Source organism: Helianthus annuus, chromosome 13, assembly GCF_002127325.2.
Source record: "Helianthus annuus cultivar XRQ/B chromosome 13, HanXRQr2.0-SUNRISE, whole genome shotgun sequence".
Lineage (NCBI taxonomy): Eukaryota > Viridiplantae > Streptophyta > Magnoliopsida > Asterales > Asteraceae > Helianthus > Helianthus annuus.
In genome coordinates this window covers 140,629,197-140,651,383 of record NC_035445.2, presented here as the reverse complement: position 1 = coordinate 140,651,383, position 22,187 = coordinate 140,629,197, and the positions used below count along the sequence as shown (strand labels likewise).

The window sequence follows — 22,187 nt, the reverse complement described above, 5'->3', positions numbered from 1 at the left end:
CTTACTAATGAAGATTTAGGATTATTAACTGAAATTCTAAGATAATATATACTTAAAAAATACAAAATATGAAAAAGTGAAACAAAAGAACCAAAAAATTTTGTATTTAATCTCATAATCCTATCACGTATCACAACCAAATCCTTATTATTTATATACTATGAATTAGTAACATGTATGTGTGATGGGTGTTTGTACTATGTCGTGTTGGGTTTGTTTATGTTGTTTGGGCTTATAACTTAGGCTTTTTAGGTTGTAATTTCGTTTGGTATTTAACTTTGTATTTTGTTGCTGAGTGGCTTCATTTGGAAGCCTCGCCCTCTCTCTCATCCGTGTGTTTCTCTCTCTCTTATCTAGCCACCGCATAACCACAATGTCACTGTTGCCGCTGTCATCTTTTGTTGGCTTTCTGATTACCGATATACGTTGGTTTTGGTTTAACGAGCAACATTTTGTTGGATTAATTTAGATGGTCGATTAAAGACTTTGTGTTGTTTGCGAGGTTTTCGATCTAGTTTTTTTGTAGATATGTGTTCTCCGGCCGCCGTAGCTTGCTATTTGGGCTTTGTTTACCGGTTTCTTTCAAGATTGTGTGTTTTTATTGAGTTACATGTTGTTTTTTATGGTATTCGTTGTTCCTATTGTTGTTTTTTTAAGTGGATTTCGTTGATTGTGATCCCTAATCGGAATGTTTAGGCTTTGTTGGTTACCCGAGACTATGTATATGCGTGTTTATCACCTGCTAACTGTCGATGAGGATGACTTTTTCTGGTTCATCCGAGACTAAATATGAGCTCTGTATCACTACAATTCGGTCGGTTTTGTGTTGGTGTTGATGGATTTTGTAGCTTATTCTTTTAGCTAGTGTTCGTGTCTATGATGATGGTGCATGTTTGTTCATCGGAGACTTGTTTGGGGACAACGGGTATTTTGTTTGTGTATAAGGTTTTTCTTGGTTAATTGATGTTGGTTTTGTCTCGATGAAGATACCGTTGTCATCTAAGAGCGTAGCTGCGATAGTAGTTTGGTTTTGGCATGGCGCTTTGTTGCAGCCGACTGAAGTTTCTGACCTTTGGTTTTTTGAGACAGTGTTCGGAATGTTCATGTGCTTTTGTATATTACTTGTTCGTAACATGTTTGTGCATATGGGTTGTATTATTGTGAATTAGTAACATGTTTGTGCAATGGGTGTTTGTACTGTGTGTTGTTGGGTTTGTTTATGTTGTTTGGGCTTGTAATTTGGCTTCTTGGGTTGTAACTTGGTTTGGTATGTAAGTTTGGATTTTGTTTGGTGGTTGGTTTCATTTTGAAGTTGTGGATTGTCTCGTTGGCTTGATGAGTGTGGCTTTGTACTCATCTGATAATGGTCATATTGATTGGGTTTCTTAGCTATGATGATACACGTCATATGGCGTGGCAATTTTGGTTACAACCGTGTCGTGTCTAAGCCTTATTATATATACATTCGTTTCGACCATTTGCACAAACATATTGCTAATTTATAGCATATAAAATCTTTATACATGGGTTTGAAGTCGATAATTGTATTATTGTCGCTTTTTCGGTAAGCGGGCAATGACTTCAAAGATCTTGTGTTAGGAATTTTTTAATCGTGATAGCTTTTTATAAGCAACCGGTGAAACTGAGATTTTTGAGCCTTACTAATACACGTTACACACACGTTAAAGCTTTTAGTATTTGTGACATTTTTCTCATTGCTTTTGTTTTTTTTTTCAAACTTATGTTATGTTTTCTTTGGAGATGACAATTTTGATCACAACAAAGAAGCCTAATAACATTATGTGAATGAGCCTTTTTTTCTTTAGAAAAATTAACTATCCTTATTTTGTTCCTACGTTTAATAGAAATTTCAATGACATATAACATATACATTAACTTGTAGGTAAATAATGGCTAACTCGAACGAAGAAGCTCACGTTTTTGAACAACTTGGTCAAATTCTGCAACAAGTAATAGATTCAAGAGTTAATAGCCAAAATGGTCTCTGAGGTTTGCTCACTTTTGTCACTTTGGTCCAAAATCCAAAATTTTTAAAACTGAGTCCCTAAGGTTTGCATTTTGTTGCCATTTTAGTCCAAATTTCAAAAACCCCATTTTTTGACTGTTGCAGCCAGCCTATTTTATCCTTTTGTGCAGGGGTATTTTGGTCATTTTTATGAGTTATTATAACAAACCCAAATCATTTCTTTCAAAGCAGATCATCAAACAACTGAATCATCATCATCTTCTCAAACAACTGAACATCAACACCTGCAACTATGACGAATCAACAACACTAATTAACCCCGAAAATATCAAGTCAAAACCCTTGATAAAAATAAAAACGAAAATATGAAAAAGAAGAATTAGAAGAGGCTCAGATCTGTTAATAATAATCAAAACAAAGAGGAACCAACCGCCATGGCTGCAAACATCGCGGCTGCTTCAACAGCCGGATATTACCCCGCCAAGATAAGGTAAGTCTCAAGCTTCACTCGATTCACTCAGACAACGAAAAAATCATCATCGCCTCTGATCATTGTTGTTGTATCTCATATCAAGTCAAAACCCTCTAATCGTTGCTGTTGTATCATCATCACCTTCGGCGAGGTTTAGAGAGAGAAAGAGAGGGTAAAAGCTATAGAGAGAGAGAGAAAAGAGAGAGCAAGGTGTGTTTAGAGAGAGAGAGAGAGAGGAGGTGCAGAGAGTTGTTATATCATCATCGCCTCCAGCGAGGTTTAGAGAGAGAAAGAGAGGGTAAAAGCTAGGGTTTTAGAGACGGGAGAGAACGGGGGTGGTTGTGCTCTGAAGAGGTGGTGCTTGTGGGGTGGGTGTTGATGGTGGTGGTGGCGGTGGTGGTGGTGCTATAGAGAGAGAGAAGAAAGAAAGTTGATCTGGGTTCTTGATCTGCTTTGAGAGAGATGATCTGGGTTTGTTATAATAACTCATAAAAATGACCAAAATACCCCTGCGCAAAAGGACAAAATAGGCTGGTTGCAACAGTAAAAAAAGGGGGTTTTTGAAATTTGGACTAAAATGGCAACAAAATGCAAACCTCAGGGACCCAGATTTAAAAATTTTGGATTTTGGACTAAAGTGGCAAAAGTGAGCAAACCTCAGGGACCATTTTGGCTATTAACTCTAGATTCAAATTGTAGAATAAATGAGAAGCTCGCTGAAGCAACTAAGCACACTACAACTTGAAATATATGCGCTTTGTGCGCGTTATGCTTCCCAAAAAGATGTAGTTAAAAATTAATATATTTAGTTGTATTAGTTTATATGATCGTTGAAGGTAAGTTTTGTTATAATTTATATAGCAATCAATGATATAATATGATGTTTTCGTATATGTTTACTGATTAAGTGTACAACCTTTATCTATTAAACAAATGAAACGCGACTAAGGGATGTTTGTTACGTATAATTATCCAATAGTTGGCCGATAAATAAACAAGTTTTTGATTACGTCTTATTTTGTAAGCCCATTGCCACACCACAACGAAGACTTCTTCCATCTGGTTATTATTTATTAAACCATCACTAGTGCTCTAGTGGTGGTCACGTAGAGGTGTACGAATCGGTTTTTTTGAAAACCGGTTATGGTTATTAACCAGACCGGTTTTTTTATCCAAAACAAAAACCGGTTTTTTTAATAACCGGTTTCGGTTACTAACCGATTTTCAAGTCCAAAACAGTAACCGGTGTAACCGGTTGGGATTGGTTTTTAACCGGGGTTTTTCCAAAAAAAAAACCGGTTTTCTTAAAACCGGTTTCGGTTATTAACCGGTTTTTCAGATCAATAATACTAACCGGTCACCAACCGCCGGTTCGGTTTAGTTCTAAAACCGGTTTTAAAAAAAACGGTTAAAAATAAAACCGGTTTCGGTTTTCTTTTCCGGTTACGGTTCTAAAACCGGTTTTTTTGTACACCTCTATGGTCACGAGTATTTAAGTTCCACCTATGGTGGGCCCGGTGAGTTTTCCTCTACAGGTCTCAAGTTCGAGCCCGGGTGATAGGGGTTTCTCATTGAGGGGTTTAAATTGGAGATCTATTGTGCGAGAGGGCTCTCTAGCGCAGACTCAGTTAAGACAATGTATGCTAGACCTTCCGACATTCGCGAATAATTCACACAATTAAAAAAAAATTATTATTTATTAGGTACTTGGTGCAATATCCCTTATATATTCGCTTTTTCAATCCGAGACTTATTTACGTATCACTTAGTCTGTGGTTTGTCGGAAAAGAAAAAGGAGGCGGATCGAGGCATCATTACGATTACCTGCTGGATTATATGGCGGACTAGGAATAAAGTCAAATTCTCAAATGGAACGGCCAACATCAATAGCATAGTCAGTGAAGTTAAGGCCTTAAGTTTTTTTTGGTTTTCAAATAGATCAAGGTTTAAAGGTTTAGAGTGGAGGGATTGAATGTCATTTGTAAATATGTAAGTTTGTTTGGTGTTGGCGGCCTGTTTTGAGTCGTCGTTTTTCTGTGAATGAAGTTTACCTTAAAAAAAAAAAAAAAAAACCATGAGAAAAAACCACCGATTTTTCCTAGTAAATGAATCCCAACAAAGTCACATGCATTGCTCTTTTTCGCTCCACCTGTTCATACTACAGAAAAAAAAAAAAAAAAAAAAAAAAACCATTCACTCTTCAATTTTCCCAATAATTAGGTATAACTAATAAAATATTAATTCAAACAAACACATTAATTACTCATCTTCCCCTTCATCTCCCCATATATATACAACCCTTCCCTCCACCTTCTTCCCCAACTCTCCATCTCTTTTCTCTCTCTAAAACCCACTTTAATCTATAAGTTTACACCCACATTGCCATTTCAGTTGAATTTGGTGTCTGTTTGTTCAATGGGACTTTGTTCAATGGCAAGTGCTCTGTTGTTTATGCTTGTGGGTGTTGTACCTTTGGCTTTAGCGGGTGGACATGATTACGGTGCCGCATTAAGTAAAAGCATTCTGTTCTTTGAAGCTCAGAGATCCGGTTATCTTCCTGGTAATCAGAGAGTTAAATGGAGAGGCAATTCTGGGCTCTATGATGGCAAAGCCAATGGGGTAACAATTCATTTCACTTTTACTTACATTTTGGTTCAAATTCAACTTGTTGAAATTACACGAGCTTAGCCGACTCTGAGTTTGTGCTTGTTTAACTTACGAAAGCTTGAGCTTTAGCTTTGCTTGGTTCAAGCTTTAATTTTCAAGTTTAAGTTTGGCTAGGTAGTAGTTTTTCATGTTAGAGCCTTGCTTGTTTATTATTTTAAATTAATTATATGTATTTATAACTACTTTACTTTTTTTTTTTCTAATTATAATTTTGTTACATAACATAATATATGGTATTTAGTTTTTAATGAATTTATACATAATCATTATTATTTATACAAATATATATTAATTTAACAGATAAATAATTATTTTGTTTAATTTATTTATATTTAATTTACATTTTGCCAATTTTAATTTTTATACCTAACTTAATATATATTATTTATTTATTTATTTATTTTTATATTATTTTTTATTTAATAAAATTATATAAATAATAGTACTGTTTTGGCTGGTGTGGTTTGAGCTCGTTTACTGAAGAAGCTTATTTTTAGGCTTGTCCTCAATTAGAACTTTTTAGCGAGCCGGCTTGACACCACGACCTAAAATCTTCAAATTCTCGAATTGGGTATTGTTGTAAACATGTAATTGATTAGAATTTTGTAATTGTGAAGGTGGATCTGGTGGGAGGATACTATGATGCAGGGGATAATGTGAAATTTGGGCTTCCAATGGCATTTACAGTGACAATGATGTCATGGAGTATTTTGGAATATGGTAACCAAATGGGGGCTACTGGTGAGTTGGGTAATGCAATGGATGCTGTCAAATGGGGTACTGATTATCTCATTAAAGCTCACCCTCACCCTCATGTTTTGTACGGAGAGGTAACTAACATTTGTTGTGTTTTTTGTTGTTGTTGTGACAATGTTGTTATTTGGTTTTATTGATGATGGGTTATTGTAGGTGGGAGATGGTAATACTGACCACTACTGTTGGCAAAGGCCAGAGGACATGACGACGTCTCGGTATGCTTATCGAGTCGACCAGAATAACCCTGGTTCGGATCTTGCTGGAGAAACTGCCGCCGCTATGGCTGCTGCTTCTATGGTGTTCCGCCACGCTAACCCCGCTTACTCTCGAGAGCTTCTTACCCATGCCGGACAGGTATTTCACCTCTCTTAGCTTTATTGTACATGAATATTTTTTCAAGCTTGACGTTGGCTTGTTCATTATCTATTAATTTTTTTAATTATTATTTGATGTATTTATATTTATATGTTTTTTTTAATAAATTTATAGTTATAAATTTTAAAAATAACAAAATATGTACTATTTTGTTTTGTTACCACAGTTTTTATACATCATAATTATTACTTAAATATTAATAAACATCAAGTTATAATATTAAATAATATTATACAAATAGCGTACCCGTTAGTCTCGCAAGCCTAGTTAAGTTTGATAAAAGCCTAGTTAAGTTTGATAAATAACAATGCGGTTCACACTCTTGTAAGCCCGACTCGATTCAAATTTTTAACAAGCGGATTTCAAATAAGCAACTAAATATAGTGTAAATTCAAGTTCTTATAATTGCAAAATTAGGCAAAGACAGTTTAAGTTACATATTAGTGATGCGTAAGTTAGCAAAAGACAGGCGTGTGTTAGATATTCAAGGTGTTGGTGTGAAAACAGTTACTGTTTTTAACTTTATTATCTGTCAGGCTTTTGGTCGTTTAAGTTAGCAGCGGTAGCTTGGTGTGTAGGTAGCACCCTTTTATCATACGCCTATCATACAACAACACATTTATTTCACTTTCTTGTTTTAGTTCATTTTCCAGAATATTAATGTACAACAATTAATGCATTGGATACAACTACAATCAAAAAGGGTAATTGTGGAATTGCAATTTTGCATGATAATTTATTCGGCGCACATGTTTGGTCATAAAACTTTAGGTATAAATGCTGTCCAACACACCGTACACATTTAATCGCTTACTGTCGGTGGTAGTACCGTACAACACCACAATGCACACCACATTTTTTCCTGTTTTACCCTTACAACCTGTCACTAATTACAACTCTTTTTCTCTTCAGTTGTTTGATTTTGCGGACAAGTACAGGGGCAAATATGACAGTAGCATTACTGTGGCTCAGAAGTACTACCGATCTGTCAGTGGATACGCTGTATGTGATTGCAATCTTTTTTAACAACTAATCTTAACTGTTTTACCTGCCTTTTTTTAAATTACATATTTACCCTTTTAACGTTTTTATTTTTATTTTTATTTTGAATATTGGCAGGATGAATTGCTTTGGGCAGCTGCTTGGATGTACAAGGCAACAAACAATGAGTACTACTTGGATTATCTTGGTGAGAATGGGGATGCCCTTGGTGGGACCGGGTGGGCCATGACGGAGTTTGGTTGGGACGTTAAGTATGCCGGTGTTCAGACTCTTGTTGCTAAGGTATTGATTATAGCGGTGTAAATAAGTTTAGCTAAGTCTAAGATCGTCTAAGCTTGAACCTGACTTGTTTAACTTTAATGAGCTAGACTTCGTCTTGTTTATAGCTCTGTTTTCAAAACTAAAGATATGTTTGTGAGTAATTTTGAAACTCCAACTTGGCTATGGCTCAACTCATTTAGTATTTATTATTAATTTAAAATATTATATAATATATAGTAAGTATATATAATTTTTTGTTATTCTTATCAACACATATATATAATAACAAAAGTTTTGTAAATATATATTTACTATATTGAATGCAAAGTTTATAAGCTCGATTCGAGTTTTGACTTGGCTCATTTACACATCTCCAATTGATTTTTAAAAAGTTCCAAAACAATTCTTGCATTTTATATATTTTTTTCTCAAAAAGGGTATTAAAGATTTTGTATTGTGGTTGATTTGATGCAGTTTTTGATGGGAGGGAAAGCCGGCAGCCATGCTCCGGTGTTCGGAAAGTATCAAGAAAAGGCAGAATCTTTCATGTGTTCATGTCTTGGCAAGAGTAGTCAAAATGTTCAAAAGACTCCTGGTGGTCTCATTTACAAGCAAAGATGGAACAACTTGCAGTTCGTCACAAGTGCATCTTTCCTACTCACAGTCTACTCAGATTACTTGACATCCGCCCGAAGAGACCTACATTGTTCTTCGGGCCCTGTCGCCCCATCAGAGCTACTTGCATTCGCCAAATCTCAAGTAAGAAAACTAGCCTTTTACTAATTTAAGTCATTATGATTGAAAATAGTCTAAAAGTTTTTTTTTTTTTTTTTTTTTTTTTTTTTTTTTTTTTTTACTTTTTGTTAGGTGGATTACATTCTTGGTGACAATCCAAGGGCAACAAGTTACATGGTTGGATATGGCAACAACTACCCACAACAAGTTCACCACAGAGGTTCATCAATTGTTTCGGTTAAGGTTGACCCGTCGTTTGTTAGCTGTAGAGGTGGTTATGCAACATGGTTCAGTAGAAAAGCGAGTGACCCGAATCTTTTGACTGGTGCCATTGTTGGTGGGCCTGACGCTTATGACAATTTTGCTGACCATAGAGACAATTATGAGCAGACCGAGCCTGCTACCTATAACAACGCACCGCTTCTTGGTATTTTGGCTAGGCTACATGGTGGTCAAGGTGGTTACAACCAACTGCTTCCGGGTATGTTTCAAGTTTGGTGCATTTGATGTTTTTGTTTAATGTTTAGGTTTGTTTCAACTAAACACGTTTGATATTGTTTGCAGTTGAAGTTCATGTTGCTAAGCCTATTGCCGCTCAACCAAAGCCTAATCCAGTTAAAGAAACTCCATTTGCAGGTAAATTTTGAACCCCTTTAGATCAAAGTTTTGTTTTTATTTACTATTTTTTAGGGATTATAATCTTTTTGACAAAATTTATTCAAGATCTTATCTTTAGTTATTTGAATACTAAATGAAAAGTCTTGATCTTTTTTTTATCAGTTTGTGGATAAAATGTAAAAGTAATGCTTTCTAGATTAAAAAAAAATGATGCATAATTTTGAATATGTAATAAAAATTTGTAATTTTATGAAGAAATGCTACAAATTCTGATTCAAGATTTTATCTTCACTTTGTTTAGCTCCGGTTGTCATTGAACAAAAGCCGACAACTTCATGGGTAGCAAATGGGAAAACATACTACAGATACTCAGCTATAGTGACCAACAAATCAGGGAAGACGATCAAGAACCTTAACCTATCGGTCTCCAACCTCTACGGTCCTCTATGGGGTCTAACCAAGAGCCCAAGTGGTTCATACGGCTTCCCAACATGGGTTAGCTCATTACCAGCTGGCAAAAGCATGGAGTTTGTTTACATCCATGCGGCTTCACCCGCACAAGTTTCACTCTCAAGCTACACATTGGCGTAAAAGGTTACGAATGTGATCATTAGACGAATTAATTTGAGGTATATTTTTCGAGGTTTTAAACATTTACGCAGCCATACAAGAAGCTACCAAGGGAAGTGGTTTTCTAAGTGTGATTTTTAGGTTATTTTATAATTTAAGGTGTGTAAGAATGGAGGAAGAAAGGAGTGAAGAGAGGATTTTAAAGAAGTGCTCATCCTCTTTCTCATCCTCTTTGATTAGCATAGGGTTTGAATGATATAGATTAGAGCTAATGTTTGTTTTCACTTCAAGTTAGCTTTTTGGAGTTATCTTCACTTGTTTTTTGTGTGTTTGGTTGTGAAAATTTGGCAACATCTCAAGTTCTAATATAAACATAGATTATGCAACACATTTGTGTTCTTGTTCTTGTTATTGCTTTTATGATTGGTATGTGATAAAATCCACACATTACTTTTTGGTATTACTTATTAAAAACTACCATAACACTGAACAAATGAGAGACAGATCACCACTAATTAACATTTCTTATAGTTATTTTATGTACAAAAAAACAAGATTTATTTTACATTAAAAGATTATATTACATATAACACAAATGTACAATCGCATACCGAAAAAAATATAGGGTGCAAAACAGATAGAGAATCGCGCTAAAGATGATAATGAACCGTTAGCCAAATAGAGAGAAGAAGATATCATATCTATGTCGTGATTCACCTTTTGTTTATAGTCTTGTACATGTTATCAATTACATTCTGTAAAAAGGATAGATATATTCATTAGAACACGATGCAGAAATTAAAACGATAGTAGTAGTAATAATAATATTACCTGGTAATATTTGAGCATCTGAGGTCGCTTCTTCTTAAATGTTGGGGTCAGAAGGTCACGTTCCAAGTCGAAAGGGACCGGGTCAAGATGAACAGTTTTAACAGATTCAAAACTTTTTAACTGCAAGACAAGACCTCTTAAAGATCGCTTCAAAAAATATGGAAGCATTAGTATAATGTTGCAGTGTTAAAAGAAAAAGAAAAAGAAAAATGACCTTTTTCTCTTTTCCAATTCTATTGAGCTCTCCCAGTATGTATTCTTTAATCTTGGGGTTTTCACATAAGGAATCAAAATCCCCAGAAATATTATGAGTTTCTGCATAATGTTCTATCGCTTGTTTATGCGGGTTCACAACACCAACAAGACAAGACTCAAAGCTGTTCCCATATATCCACACCTGAAGTAGTAAGTAAACGTTTCTTCATATCGCGTGCACAACCCGGGTTGGGCCCAACACCAGTCCGAAAAACTTTTTTGACCTGGTCCCCCAAAGCCCAAAGCCTAAAACCCCAAAAGACCGGTCCTTTTTTCAATAAGTCGGGTCCAAACAGCTACTTATTGCATAATGATCAAATTATAATTAACAAAATAAATAGAGGTACTTTTTTTTTAATCTTAATGGGTAATAGTTTATAATATCATCTGTCAAATTTAAGTAACATTATAATTTATGCTATAAACTTTACAATATTAGTTTGAGAAAAAAGCCCAATCAGGCCCAATTTTTTTTGTAGAAAAATGGGGATTTCTTAGGACCGGGCTTTCCGAACCCAGGCTCAGGCCCAATTAGAATGATACCATAAATTTAAAACGCATACCGCATCAATGTCGGGAACAAGTCCATAAACATTCTCTAGATATTCAACAGCCACATATTCTCCTTGAGAGAGCTTGAAAATGTTTTTCTTGCGGTCAATAATTTTCATGCTACCGTCTGGTTGCCACTCACCAATATCGCCTGTAACATAATACATAATACGATGCATATATTAATGTGTTATGAGCAAAATAATATAATTTAAACCCTAAACGCTAAACCCTGAATCTACTAGCTTCAAATATAGAGACACAAACCTGTATGGAACCAACCATCGACTAAAACTTCTTTTGTAAGATCTTCACGCTTGTGGTAACCTGCAAATAGAACGTCCCCTCGTATACATACTTCCCCTTGCGGTTTGCTTGAAAGTGCATCATAATTCATCTCGGGAACAGACACCAAACGGGCATCCAAATTTGGAATCGGTGGGCCCACTGTACCCAACATATCCATTTCGTTTGGCATCGAGACAAATGATCCACCACAGGTTTCTGTCAGGCCTACATTGTAGGTCAAGTGGAGATATTATATGTATCAATATTGGATGAAACGCGTAAATAAAAATAACAAAATACATCATGGGGGGGGGGGTTACCGTATCCTTGAAGGACATGAGAGCATGTGACTACTTTCAGGTAAGCTTCTACATGTGGAGCTAGTGGAGCACCACCAGATAGAATAATCCGCACTCGCCCTCCAAGCCCCTGCTTAACCTGCAAAAAATGAGTCATGACATAATCGCCTTTTAAAGGCACAAGAGCGAAAAAGGAAAAACATATATATTACCTTGCTAAAGATGATTTTATCACTAAGAGGAGATGCCTTTGAATGTTCTATCCCTGCGTTCATATTACGTAACTTGCTGCACAAGATCAACACGCAAATTCAAATGAATAAGACTGGAAACAAAACTAAAAAAGAAAAGAAAATGATGTTTAATCTTAGGTCATGTATTATACAAATGCTTACTATGAATACGCCAGATTAAATAAGTTGCGTTTGATAAAACCGCCAGCAGAAATTTTCTGTTGTAAACCTAACAAAGAATGGAAACGGTTACTAACAATAACATGAGTATCATACAAAAGAACTTTGTGACTAACAGAAAAATACCTGAATAAATTCTTTCCAAAACTCGAGGAACAGCACAGAAAATAGTAGGTTTCAGCTCCCCTATGTCTTCAATCAGCATTTTAACATCCTGCATATATGATACATCTGATATAAGTCGGGACAGATCATGTCATTAATCACTCCGATATGCTACCCTTTGAAAAACTGAATATAAAGTATTATTCAGTTAGTAATCAGCTTACCCCACGCCAAAATCCTATAGACGCCCCATGATTGAAAAAACATTCCTCAATCAGCCGATCAAATATATGTGCCAGAGGTAGAAACGAGAGATAGACGTCGTTTGTGTTTAACTGAAATAATATTATTAATCACATGTGTGAAAACATCATATAGGCTATATTTTCCATCAAACAAAGTGTGGGAACTCACTGATACTTGTGCACTATCCAGCAGATGATTGACACCAGCGATAAGCGTTACCATGCAGTTGTTGGAAATCCGTACACCCTTTGGATCACTAGTCGTTCCACTAGTGTACATTATGGTACAAATGTCGCTTTTCTTCTTTAGTGGCAAGTTGAAGTTTTTATCATCACCCTACAAGTAGATAAAAACCACCAACACTAAAATTTAAGTACACATCACTCATCTGAAAAGTGAAAATAGCAAAGACAAAGTAATAAAAATATATTAAAGAAGAGTCCATATTAATAAATAATAAATAAATTGATAACTAATAAATAATAAAAAATTAGCATACCAATGACAAGAACTGATCCCATGAATGAATTGCCAAACCAAACTTTTCAACTTGTTCTCTTTGTACAAGGGTAACTTTCCCAAAGCTCACAATTGCTAGAAGAATGAGATGCATGTTTGTATATTAGTATTTATAAAAATACATATATATGTTTAAGAAATGCCCCGCTTGCGGTATGTGCATATAATGTATATATGTGTTGGCGCTCGGGGAGCAAAAGTGAAAGTGCACTAATTTTAACGTTATTTTTCTAATATCGTGAAAATAACGTTAAAAAGGGGGATGGTTAATCATGCATCAAGTGGTGGCGTTGAAAGTGGTGGCGTTGATAGCCGAAAGACAAGGGAGTACATGCACTATCGGCCTTTGTCTTAATTGCTAAGTGTTATGTGCCTTATGTCCAAGGCTTAATGCAAAACTACTATCAAGCCGGGGGTCTTACTGGAAGCAACCTCTCTATTTCTACGGGGTAGAGGTAAGGCTGTCTACATCTTACCCTCCTCAGACGCTCTGTCTTAGCTTTGCTATTGGTATGATTTACCGAGTATGATGATGATGATGATGATGTATATGTTTAAGAAATTACTAAATTAGAGATGATGAGTAACTTACTTTTCAGATGTTCTCTAGCCTTGGGAATTACTTTTAACAACTGAACAATCAACAGAAGTTTATTAATTCAGCAACACAGTTAAATGATATCTGGTCATATTACTTAATAATGAGCATGACCAATTACCTCGCAGATCTTTTTCTCGTCTGCAAAAGCTATTGTAACCTCAGCATGACAAATAACGAATTCGATTGCATCAGCACCTATATGTACAAAAATGGTTAAGTAAACTAATAAACTATATATACTAAATAACACACAGAAATAAAGTAAATACACAATCTTGTGAAAACCAATTCAGTAACAACAATGAATACTTACCTAAGGTATCATATAAAGGTACACAATACAACCCATGAGCATTACATGCCTGCATTAAATTGTGAATATTAGAACAATGATCAGTTAGGCTCCCATGCAAAGTTAATTAAGTTAAAGAGAAAATACAAATAAAACATTACCAAACGATAGTTAAGAGAAAAACTAATAAAAGTTAAAAGTTTTTGGTATATGGTTCAGATAAACAAGTATATAATTTCGGGTAATTGGGCCGGGTGTCACCTAATTCCATACCCGTCCCACACCCGCAAAATATTTTTTTACCAATCCCATACCCGTCGGGTATATTACCTCCATGCTTATAACCCATTCTGCACAATTGGCACCATAAATCCCACACCGTCCCTCCTACATCATCAGAAAAAAATAAATAAATAAATAAAATTAAGATATGAAAAATTATTGTTCTTGCAATGTATAAATTTAACATAAAGGTCAAGCAAACAATACTCAAGAACGCGAAAATAAAAAACCAAATAGATGATGTTATAATCATTGTCATCAGCAGGTCACTCACAGGCTCGACGCCACATGAACGGATAGCATTTCCAACGTGTATCACCTTGTCATATACTTGTTTGTAAGTCAACCATTTGTATGCTCCATGCTGCAGGGTTAACAAGAGTTCTTTTATAACAAGTCAAAACGAAATCAATGAGAGGGAGGGAGATTTAAAAAAAGTTTAAGTGTCATCCATAGCATAGCATCAACAATGTACCTTTCCATTCACGAATTCACGGGTACCAAGCATTGGGTTATCGGGGTATTTCTCAACTGACAAGCTGTAAAAGTACCAAACAGACATTTTGGAAGCTGTCACAACAGAACAGATATAAAGAAAAATTAACAAACACACTATGATACTTCTGTTCAAAACTACACAAAAGCGGTTTTCTGTTATTTCCTCAACTGAAAAATTAAATAAGTCTATAGGACAACAAATAGACCCTCTGCTCTCAAATTTAGATTACCTGCAATTAAGCATTAGGGGTGTGAACTTTCGATATGACACGAAGCTAACACAAAATTCATGGACATAGCTTTAGTCTAAGGTAGCAGGTCAGGCTCAGTTTTAAGTTGACCAGGGAACACTTTAGCTAAACGGGCCGCGTTTCGATCAACACGATAAGTTTATATTTGTTTTTTAATATGTGTTTTATGTCATAACTTAGATTGAGTATTTTATGCCAAAATTTAAATAAACCTAAGAGAAATAAGCATCAAGATGTATTGTGACGCGTTCAGGCTAGATGGTGTAGATGGAGAGCATCTTCTGGGGTATTGTGTGACAAGAGATTCCCAACTAAATTAAAGGGGAAATTCTATAGGGTTGCAGTTAGACCTGCTATGTTATACGGTACAGATTGATGGGCCATCAAGAAGACACAAGCGTGTAAGCTGGAGGTAATAGAGATGAGGATGCTAAGGTGGATGCGTGGGCACACTAGGTTGGATAGGATAAGAAATGAGGTTTAGGGAAAGCTTGGGAGTGACTAGTATTTCAGATAAGATAAGCGATGGGAGATTGAGATGGTTTGGGCATGTAACGATGAGACAAGTGACAACTACGGTTAGATCAATAGAAACTCTCAATGTGAAGGGAAGGAGGAGTAGAGGCAAGCCGAAACTAACTTGGGAGGAGCGAGTTAGAAAGGATTTATTCACCTTTCTAAGGATATGGTCAAGGATAGGAGTTTGTGGAGACATAGAATTAATGTTAAAGATTTGTAGGGAGTTTCTTGTCTTAGAAGCTTTAGCTTTTGTAGTCATTTTTTGGGTGTGATTTTAAACCAAGTGTGTTTTTTCTGCTTTTTTTATGCGTAGATGCGTGCGTATGTATACTGTTGTGACTCTTATATCTTGATTTGTCTTTGGAGTTGCGGGTCTTGCAGAAGCAGCTTTTCTATTCCCTAGGATAAAGGTAAGGTGTGCCTATATCTCACCCTTCCCAAACCCTACTAATAGCTTTATAGCTATAGGTGGGACTAACTGGGTAAGGTGATTGTTTGTGGTTGTTTGAGATCCATCAAATTGTAGGTGTTCTTATTTCTTCCGGGATTAGAAATTCAACCTAGTAGGATTGTAAAAGACAAGACTTCTGAAATATCCTGTAGTTTATGCCATAAACTTTATGGATTCAACTTTAATTACAGAAGCCATTTAGATGAATGTAGCTTTGTAATATAATTCATCTGGCATAATCATATGATTTTAAATGCTAAAACAACATATTTTAGACTGAAGGCAAAACAAAAAATTATCTTTATCATCATGGTTTTTTCCTTTGATATATATTCAAAAGAAAGGTGATCTATAGGAATGAAAAAAAGGTCAAAAAACATGGAAACAATTTGATATGTTAGACTGATTTTGAGCAATTGCATATGGTCATAAGAGGAATAATCAGCTAGATCAAAGAGCATGCATGTAACATTTTTTTACTATTATCTCAACAAGATGATGTTCATCATAGAAACTTCACAACTTTCACAATCAAATGTTTGCAATGAAGAAGTTAATCTTCACAACAAGAGTGGAAACCTTTTTTTATTCAATCACATCAAGCCACGTCACCCATCTTTTTTTTATTAGATCATAACACACTTTTAACAAAACAAAGTTAGTGAGAGCCCTACATACAAGGTAGTGACGCATCAATCAATTTTCAGTTTTTAGTTAAACCATTACACATAGTCTAAGAGAGAGTTCAAATAAGCGCTCACCGGAAAATATCCCAACAGGATTCCAAACCGTCAACCGGAGCCGGAAAACCGTGTTTAGCAAACACACTCCGGTAAACCGGTCCCATTGATGGAGTTCCGTCTTTCACCGCTACCGCGGGCTCCACCTGGACTATGAACTTCTTCTGTGACATTCTCTGATGATCTCTCTACCTCTTTTAACAGCTTATATTGATGTGTATGTATATATGTTATAACAATTGTAAGTGTTTTAAGAACATGTTCTTATAGTAGTGTGTGAAGCTGGCTACCCCACTTGGAGAATAGTTATATAATTATTAAACTTGAGTTTGGAATAATAAAAAAAAAGGAGGCAAGATGAAGATATTGAAGGATATTTTATCCTTACAATAAAATATTATTATAACAATATTTTTTTAACTGCCGGTGTTTTTGTTAGAATATAAAACAGGCTGCCCATAGGATCATTATACCAAGAATTCTAATTCTAATCTAGATGATTTATTAAACGATAGCGACTTTGCGTACCACATGACTTCCTTTGGGCGTTTCACTTTCGTGTTGAAGATTATCCCATCCTTTTCTTTCCAAATACATCATATTATATTATTAGAGCATCCTCAATAACTCATTTTTAGGATGTTTTATGTTTTTGCTACCTCATTCGTTTTTATCATTGGTGGTTGTTTTTAGGGATGGTTTATGATGGTGAGTTGTTTTTACACAAAAACAAGTTAGTGGTGGGCCCTTGTAAATTTTTAATATGTCTAATGTACTAGTCGGGAGCTCGTACAATCCGGCGGACTGCAAATCACCCCATAAACTCCACCAACCTAGGGTTTTATCACACACCCGCACCTCACTCACACACACTATAATATAAATCTTATATTATAGAACAAGATGAATCGGTATCGAACGAAATACACTATAAATATTATATACATAAATAATATATTAAATAATCTCATGTGATTATCTGTTGCAGAGAAAGAAAAGCAACTAAGCCTAATGAATAGAGTGAAAGAATATAACAAAAGATAGAAACATAAAAGTCTAACACACATTAACACATTAATGAATAGAGTGAAAGAATATAACAAAAGATAGAAACATACAAGTCTAACACAAATATCATATACAAGGTCTAATGTCACAAAGTCTACATAATAAATATGAGGATGGATGATCAGAAAACTAGTTAAAATGAAAAAACTAAAAAACTAACTAAAAAAAGCGTAAAAACATTACATTTTTTAAAATTTTTTTAATAAAAATCGCTATATTTTATGTATAAAAAAAATTTTTTTTCAAAAAAAAAAGTTGTACTGCACATATTCATTAATGTGAAATCCCCTGTGCGATTCGGCGGGAATTCAATTTCGATCGATATCGGTTTAGTCGTTATGGTAATGACACTCTGTATAACAACTGAAAGAAAAAAACAAAGAAATAAAGTCGTTAAACTTCAGAGTATAAAAATTTTGCGGTCATTTTTAAAAATGTAAATGTCTTGTCATAAAAACATACAAGAAAATAAAATATTATATTAAAATGAAAACCGTTAATTAAGTTTATGCTCAAGCTGATGTTTAACATTTGGAAGTACTAGCATGTTATTCATGTTAATGTTCCATTTCAAATTATTTATAATTAAAGTTGTCTAAATCGTAAGTTTTAACTTATGTATTTAATAATAATTAGCAATAATTATCTGTTATATATTGGTCTTTTAATATGTGTAAATTTATTTCAAAATTATTATATTTTTCTTTAAATTACAAAGAAAAAACTTTGACATTTTCTTGATTATAAGTGGTTTTAAGTAATTTTTATACGATATTTTATCATCTTTAACTTATTAAGATATTTTATTTATTCAACCAATGTAATACATGGATCTATAACCTAGTACGTTAATAAAATTATATGTTTTACTTTAAAGATATTAATGACATGACATTTAAGAAAATAAAATAAAAAAATACATTTAAAAACAAATGACATGATTAATTTTGTATTTATAATTGTAATGTAAACAAATACAAATGAGTCTTAACATACAAAATATCGTTAATATGAGAAGAAAAGATTTTGTTTTTATGCTTTTTTTACTAACTACATAAGTAAGATGTTTAATGGAAAAGGAGTAAATTACGTTTTTGGCCCCTGTGGTTATATCACTTTTACTATATTAGCCCAAAATAAGAATTTTTAACATATCTGCCCCTATGGCTCTATAACTAACCATTTTAGCCCCTAAGTCTAACTATTTTGGTCCTCATGGTCTCTATAACTAACCATTTTGGCCCCAATGATCTCTAGATTTAGAGGCCTAATGGTTAGTTAAAGAGACCATGGGGGTAGATATGTAAACAATTCTTATTTTGGGCTAATATAGTAAAAATGATATAACCACGGGGGTCAAAAACGTAATTTACTCAATGAAAAGTGTAAAAAAGATTCATGATTTTACATTAATAAAGTAATTATGTAATTTTTATTGAGTAATTATAATTACTCTACTCTACTAGTAGAGTAGTAAAATCACTATTTTTTTGTTTAGATTCTGGGACTAAAATACATGCTTAATAAGTAGGACAGTTCATTTTTATCCAAAACCTGAAACCTGACCCGAATTTACGGCCACTCGAACCCGAATTGGCGAATATCCGGAAAACCTGAACCCGACCAGCCCGAACTTTAAATGATTCGGTTATCGGGTCACCTTTTCCCCACCAAAAACCCGAACAACCTGACACGAAAAACCCGAAAAAAAAAAACTGAACATTTATTGTTTTTTTTCTTGGTGTCTTTAATATATGAAACATTAAGTTTTGAGACTTATAAATATTATAATAGCATATTGTCAAATAATGTTTGAACTTTGATGATATTTTTAAAGTAACAATAAGAATTCTAATAATATCTTGTAAAAAAATAGTTATTTTTCATTTCACATCTAAACCCAAAAACCGAACAACCCGAACCTGAATAACCCGAACCCTGACTAACCCAAACAAATATCCGATATCAATATATTACTATATTTAGGGGACAGCCGGCATGGTAGAATGGGAATTTTTTATATATTTTTTTTGAACGGCAAATTTTTTTACTTTTGTCGTTTGTGGGACTTGAACCCAAGATCTCCCCCTCTTATGGTGTTTAAAGATATTGTCTGTCAATTGACCACCACCCCAATTGATAGGGAATTTTTTATATAATACACCATTTATATATATTTATATATACTCTAATTTGTAACATAAATAGGCAATAGGTGGTTGTAACTTATGTTTAATGGATTGTATGTGTATTGTGTAGTTGTAAAACAATTCTTCAAAAGCATGTGATGACGTGTTGTCTGTCGGTTTCTTCATATATGGATATACATATGTATGCCCACTGTCTTTTTCTTTCTCTCTCTAAAAATCACCCGACGTTGAAGACCTCCAGCAACACTGGCTGCGTTACCTAGCGGTAGAGAGAGTTTCTTTCACGAAGGACAGGAACGAAGAGTGAACCGCTGCTACCATGTTTCCAGTGTAAGATTAAATATATTATGTAATAATATTTAATCTATAGCCATTATAATCATTTACATGATAGAGATCAAAATATATTATAACCTATTAAATAATTAGTTGGTAATTGTTGATGGACCATATTACCCTTATTAACTAATTAGGTTTCCTCCTGGGTGCTTATATAAGGATAATTATGTGGAGGTTAAGGGGTTACTCAGTTACACAATTACACACACCCCATTAGCCATAACATCATAATTTCGACCTCCTCTCCTATAGCCGATATCCCTTTTCGGTTTTCTAAGTCCCCATCATTAGTCAGCACCCTAAGGAGGAACCAGATCACGATGACAAGCATGTCGAACTCCATTACTGGATTCTCCAACGCACTGTCTGCTATAACAGGTATGTTTTAATGTTTTCCTTCATGTATAAACAGAACTGAATCAACATGTGGTATCAGAGCATATGTTGATTAGTCAGTTCTGTTTTTGTAATCCATAATTCTGGGATTGAAACTTGGAAAACGGATTTTTTTTGTAACTTTAAAACTATAACAGCCGGTTTCGAGTCATGAAGATCGACTCGAGATCTCTGTTTTCGGGAAAAAGATTAATTATATGTTCACTCAAATTCAACTGGGTTATGTTTTTAGCCGAAATCTGTTTAGAAAAACTATTAATATTCAGGTTTCGGGTTCCAGAATTTATGTTTTATGTTTTTAGGGTTCATCACGTTCTTGGGAATATTCAAAAATTCTGTTATGTTTTGGAATGTTTTAGGATTAATGAGTGTTTTTCCATGTTTGATCCAATTTTATCTTTTAACTTTATTCGAAAACTGTTATTAGATAAACAGTTACAATTTTTTCGAAATATGTTGATAAAATTAGATCATCTTAAAACAGGAAATAATATCTCATAATCCCTTAGATTTCGAATTTTCAGTTATGTTATCACAATAAACAGCTGTTAACAGGAAGCTTCGAGATCATCAGATTACGACTCGAGACCATCAGTCTCGACTCGAGACCATAAGGTCTCGACTCGAAATCATCAGGTCCTTAGACCTTCACAACTCGAGACCAACAGATCTCGACTCGAGACCATAAGGTCTCGACTCGAAATCATAAGGGCTCAAAGGTCTGCAACTCGAGACAAAGGTCTCGACTCGAGACCATAACGTCATAACTCGAGACAAAGGTTGCGACTCGAGACCATAACGTCATAACTCGAGACCATAAGGTTGCGACTCGAGACCTCATCATGACTCGAGATCTCATAAGATGATATAGTAGTCGAGACCATGGTTCCGACTCGTGACAACAAGGTTGCGACTCGAGACCTCATAACTGACTCGAGATCTCATAACTCAGTAGAGACCTGACTCGAAACCTCATTATTTTAGGCTGTTTAAACCTGACTCGATCCATGCTAACGGGTAGTTTGCTATTAAATAATTGGTTTTCTAGTTATTTAGTTAATTAATCAGAATCAGATAATGTTTTGCAAAACCAAAATAGCTTAACTTGAATGAGCTTCTGATGTATCATTTCTGGCCAAAGCTGACTTGATACATCTACTTGTCATTCAAGTATTACGAAAGCTATGTTAGGTGTGCATCATAAGCATGAATGTTTTAATATCTGGCCAAAGCTGATTTAATTCTTTCATAGATGGCATACTTAACAAGTGCATAACTAAAGTGATTGTCTCAATTTCTGGCCAAAGCTGATTTGTTACAACCACTTTGCACATATGCTTAAATGATTACACTTCTGGCCAAAGCTGTTTTGTCTTCGTTTAAGTAGAATTTTAACTAAGTCTATTATTTTGATGTTAGTAATAGACAATATCACAGCTTCATAACGTAAAATGGTCATTATTTATGCCTGCCTTAGTTTAACGTGCCCTTAGATCACATTAGGACTTCTTCCTTAGTATCATAACTTGCTCATCTTATTTCTACTATCAGCACCAAATCAGGGGATTCCATCTTTGACTGGTGATAACTTTTCTGCATGGAAGGATGCTCTCATGCTTACGCTTGGGCTGCTGGATTTTGATTATGCT

At 34.7% G+C, this 22,187-nt stretch overlaps 2 protein-coding genes across 2 annotated transcripts; one reads left to right on the top strand and one right to left on the bottom strand.

Moving 5' to 3' along the window:
• The first annotated feature begins 4,651 nt into the window (after window positions 1–4,651).
• LOC110899497 (endoglucanase 6) lies at window positions 4,652–9,833 on the top strand. The gene is made up of 9 exons (XM_022146383.2): window positions 4,652–5,078; window positions 5,744–5,956; window positions 6,036–6,236; window positions 7,170–7,259; window positions 7,377–7,541; window positions 7,995–8,279; window positions 8,388–8,736; window positions 8,820–8,891; window positions 9,175–9,833. Exons 1-9 carry the CDS (start codon window positions 4,875–4,877, stop codon window positions 9,462–9,464), a joined length of 1,869 nt encoding a protein of 622 aa, XP_022002075.1. The 5' UTR covers window positions 4,652–4,874; the 3' UTR covers window positions 9,465–9,833.
• Window positions 9,834–9,947: 114 nt separating this feature from the next.
• Window positions 9,948–16,824, bottom strand: LOC110899498 (long chain acyl-CoA synthetase 4). The gene is made up of 19 exons (XM_022146384.2): window positions 16,607–16,824; window positions 14,602–14,665; window positions 14,401–14,490; window positions 14,175–14,231; window positions 13,866–13,914; window positions 13,671–13,747; window positions 13,544–13,583; window positions 12,932–13,026; window positions 12,601–12,768; window positions 12,411–12,521; window positions 12,208–12,295; window positions 12,064–12,130; window positions 11,881–11,956; window positions 11,690–11,807; window positions 11,349–11,594; window positions 11,093–11,232; window positions 10,489–10,671; window positions 10,275–10,394; window positions 9,948–10,198 (listed from the first exon to the last, which is right to left on the bottom strand). Exons 1-19 carry the CDS (start codon window positions 16,756–16,758, stop codon window positions 10,157–10,159), a joined length of 1,983 nt encoding a protein of 660 aa, XP_022002076.1. The 5' UTR covers window positions 16,759–16,824; the 3' UTR covers window positions 9,948–10,156.
• Between the last annotated feature and the right edge of the window lie 5,363 nt (window positions 16,825–22,187).

Coding starts and splice junctions, on each gene's coding strand:
- LOC110899497 (XM_022146383.2), top strand. CDS start 4,875: ATGGGACTTTGTTCAATGGCAAGTGCTCTGTTGTTTATGCTTGTGGGT. Junction 5,079..5,743: donor ATGATGGCAAAGCCAATGGG/GTAACAATTCAT, acceptor GTAATTGTGAAG/GTGGATCTGGTGGGAGGATA. Junction 7,260..7,376: donor GATCTGTCAGTGGATACGCT/GTATGTGATTGC, acceptor GAATATTGGCAG/GATGAATTGCTTTGGGCAGC.
- LOC110899498 (XM_022146384.2), bottom strand. CDS start 16,758: ATGTCACAGAAGAAGTTCATAGTCCAGGTGGAGCCCGCGGTAGCGGTG. Junction 13,584..13,670: donor ACGAGAAAAAGATCTGCGAG/GTAATTGGTCAT, acceptor TTGATTGTTCAG/TTGTTAAAAGTAATTCCCAA. Junction 11,595..11,689: donor TCATGTCCTTCAAGGATACG/GTAACCCCCCCC, acceptor CCTACAATGTAG/GCCTGACAGAAACCTGTGGT.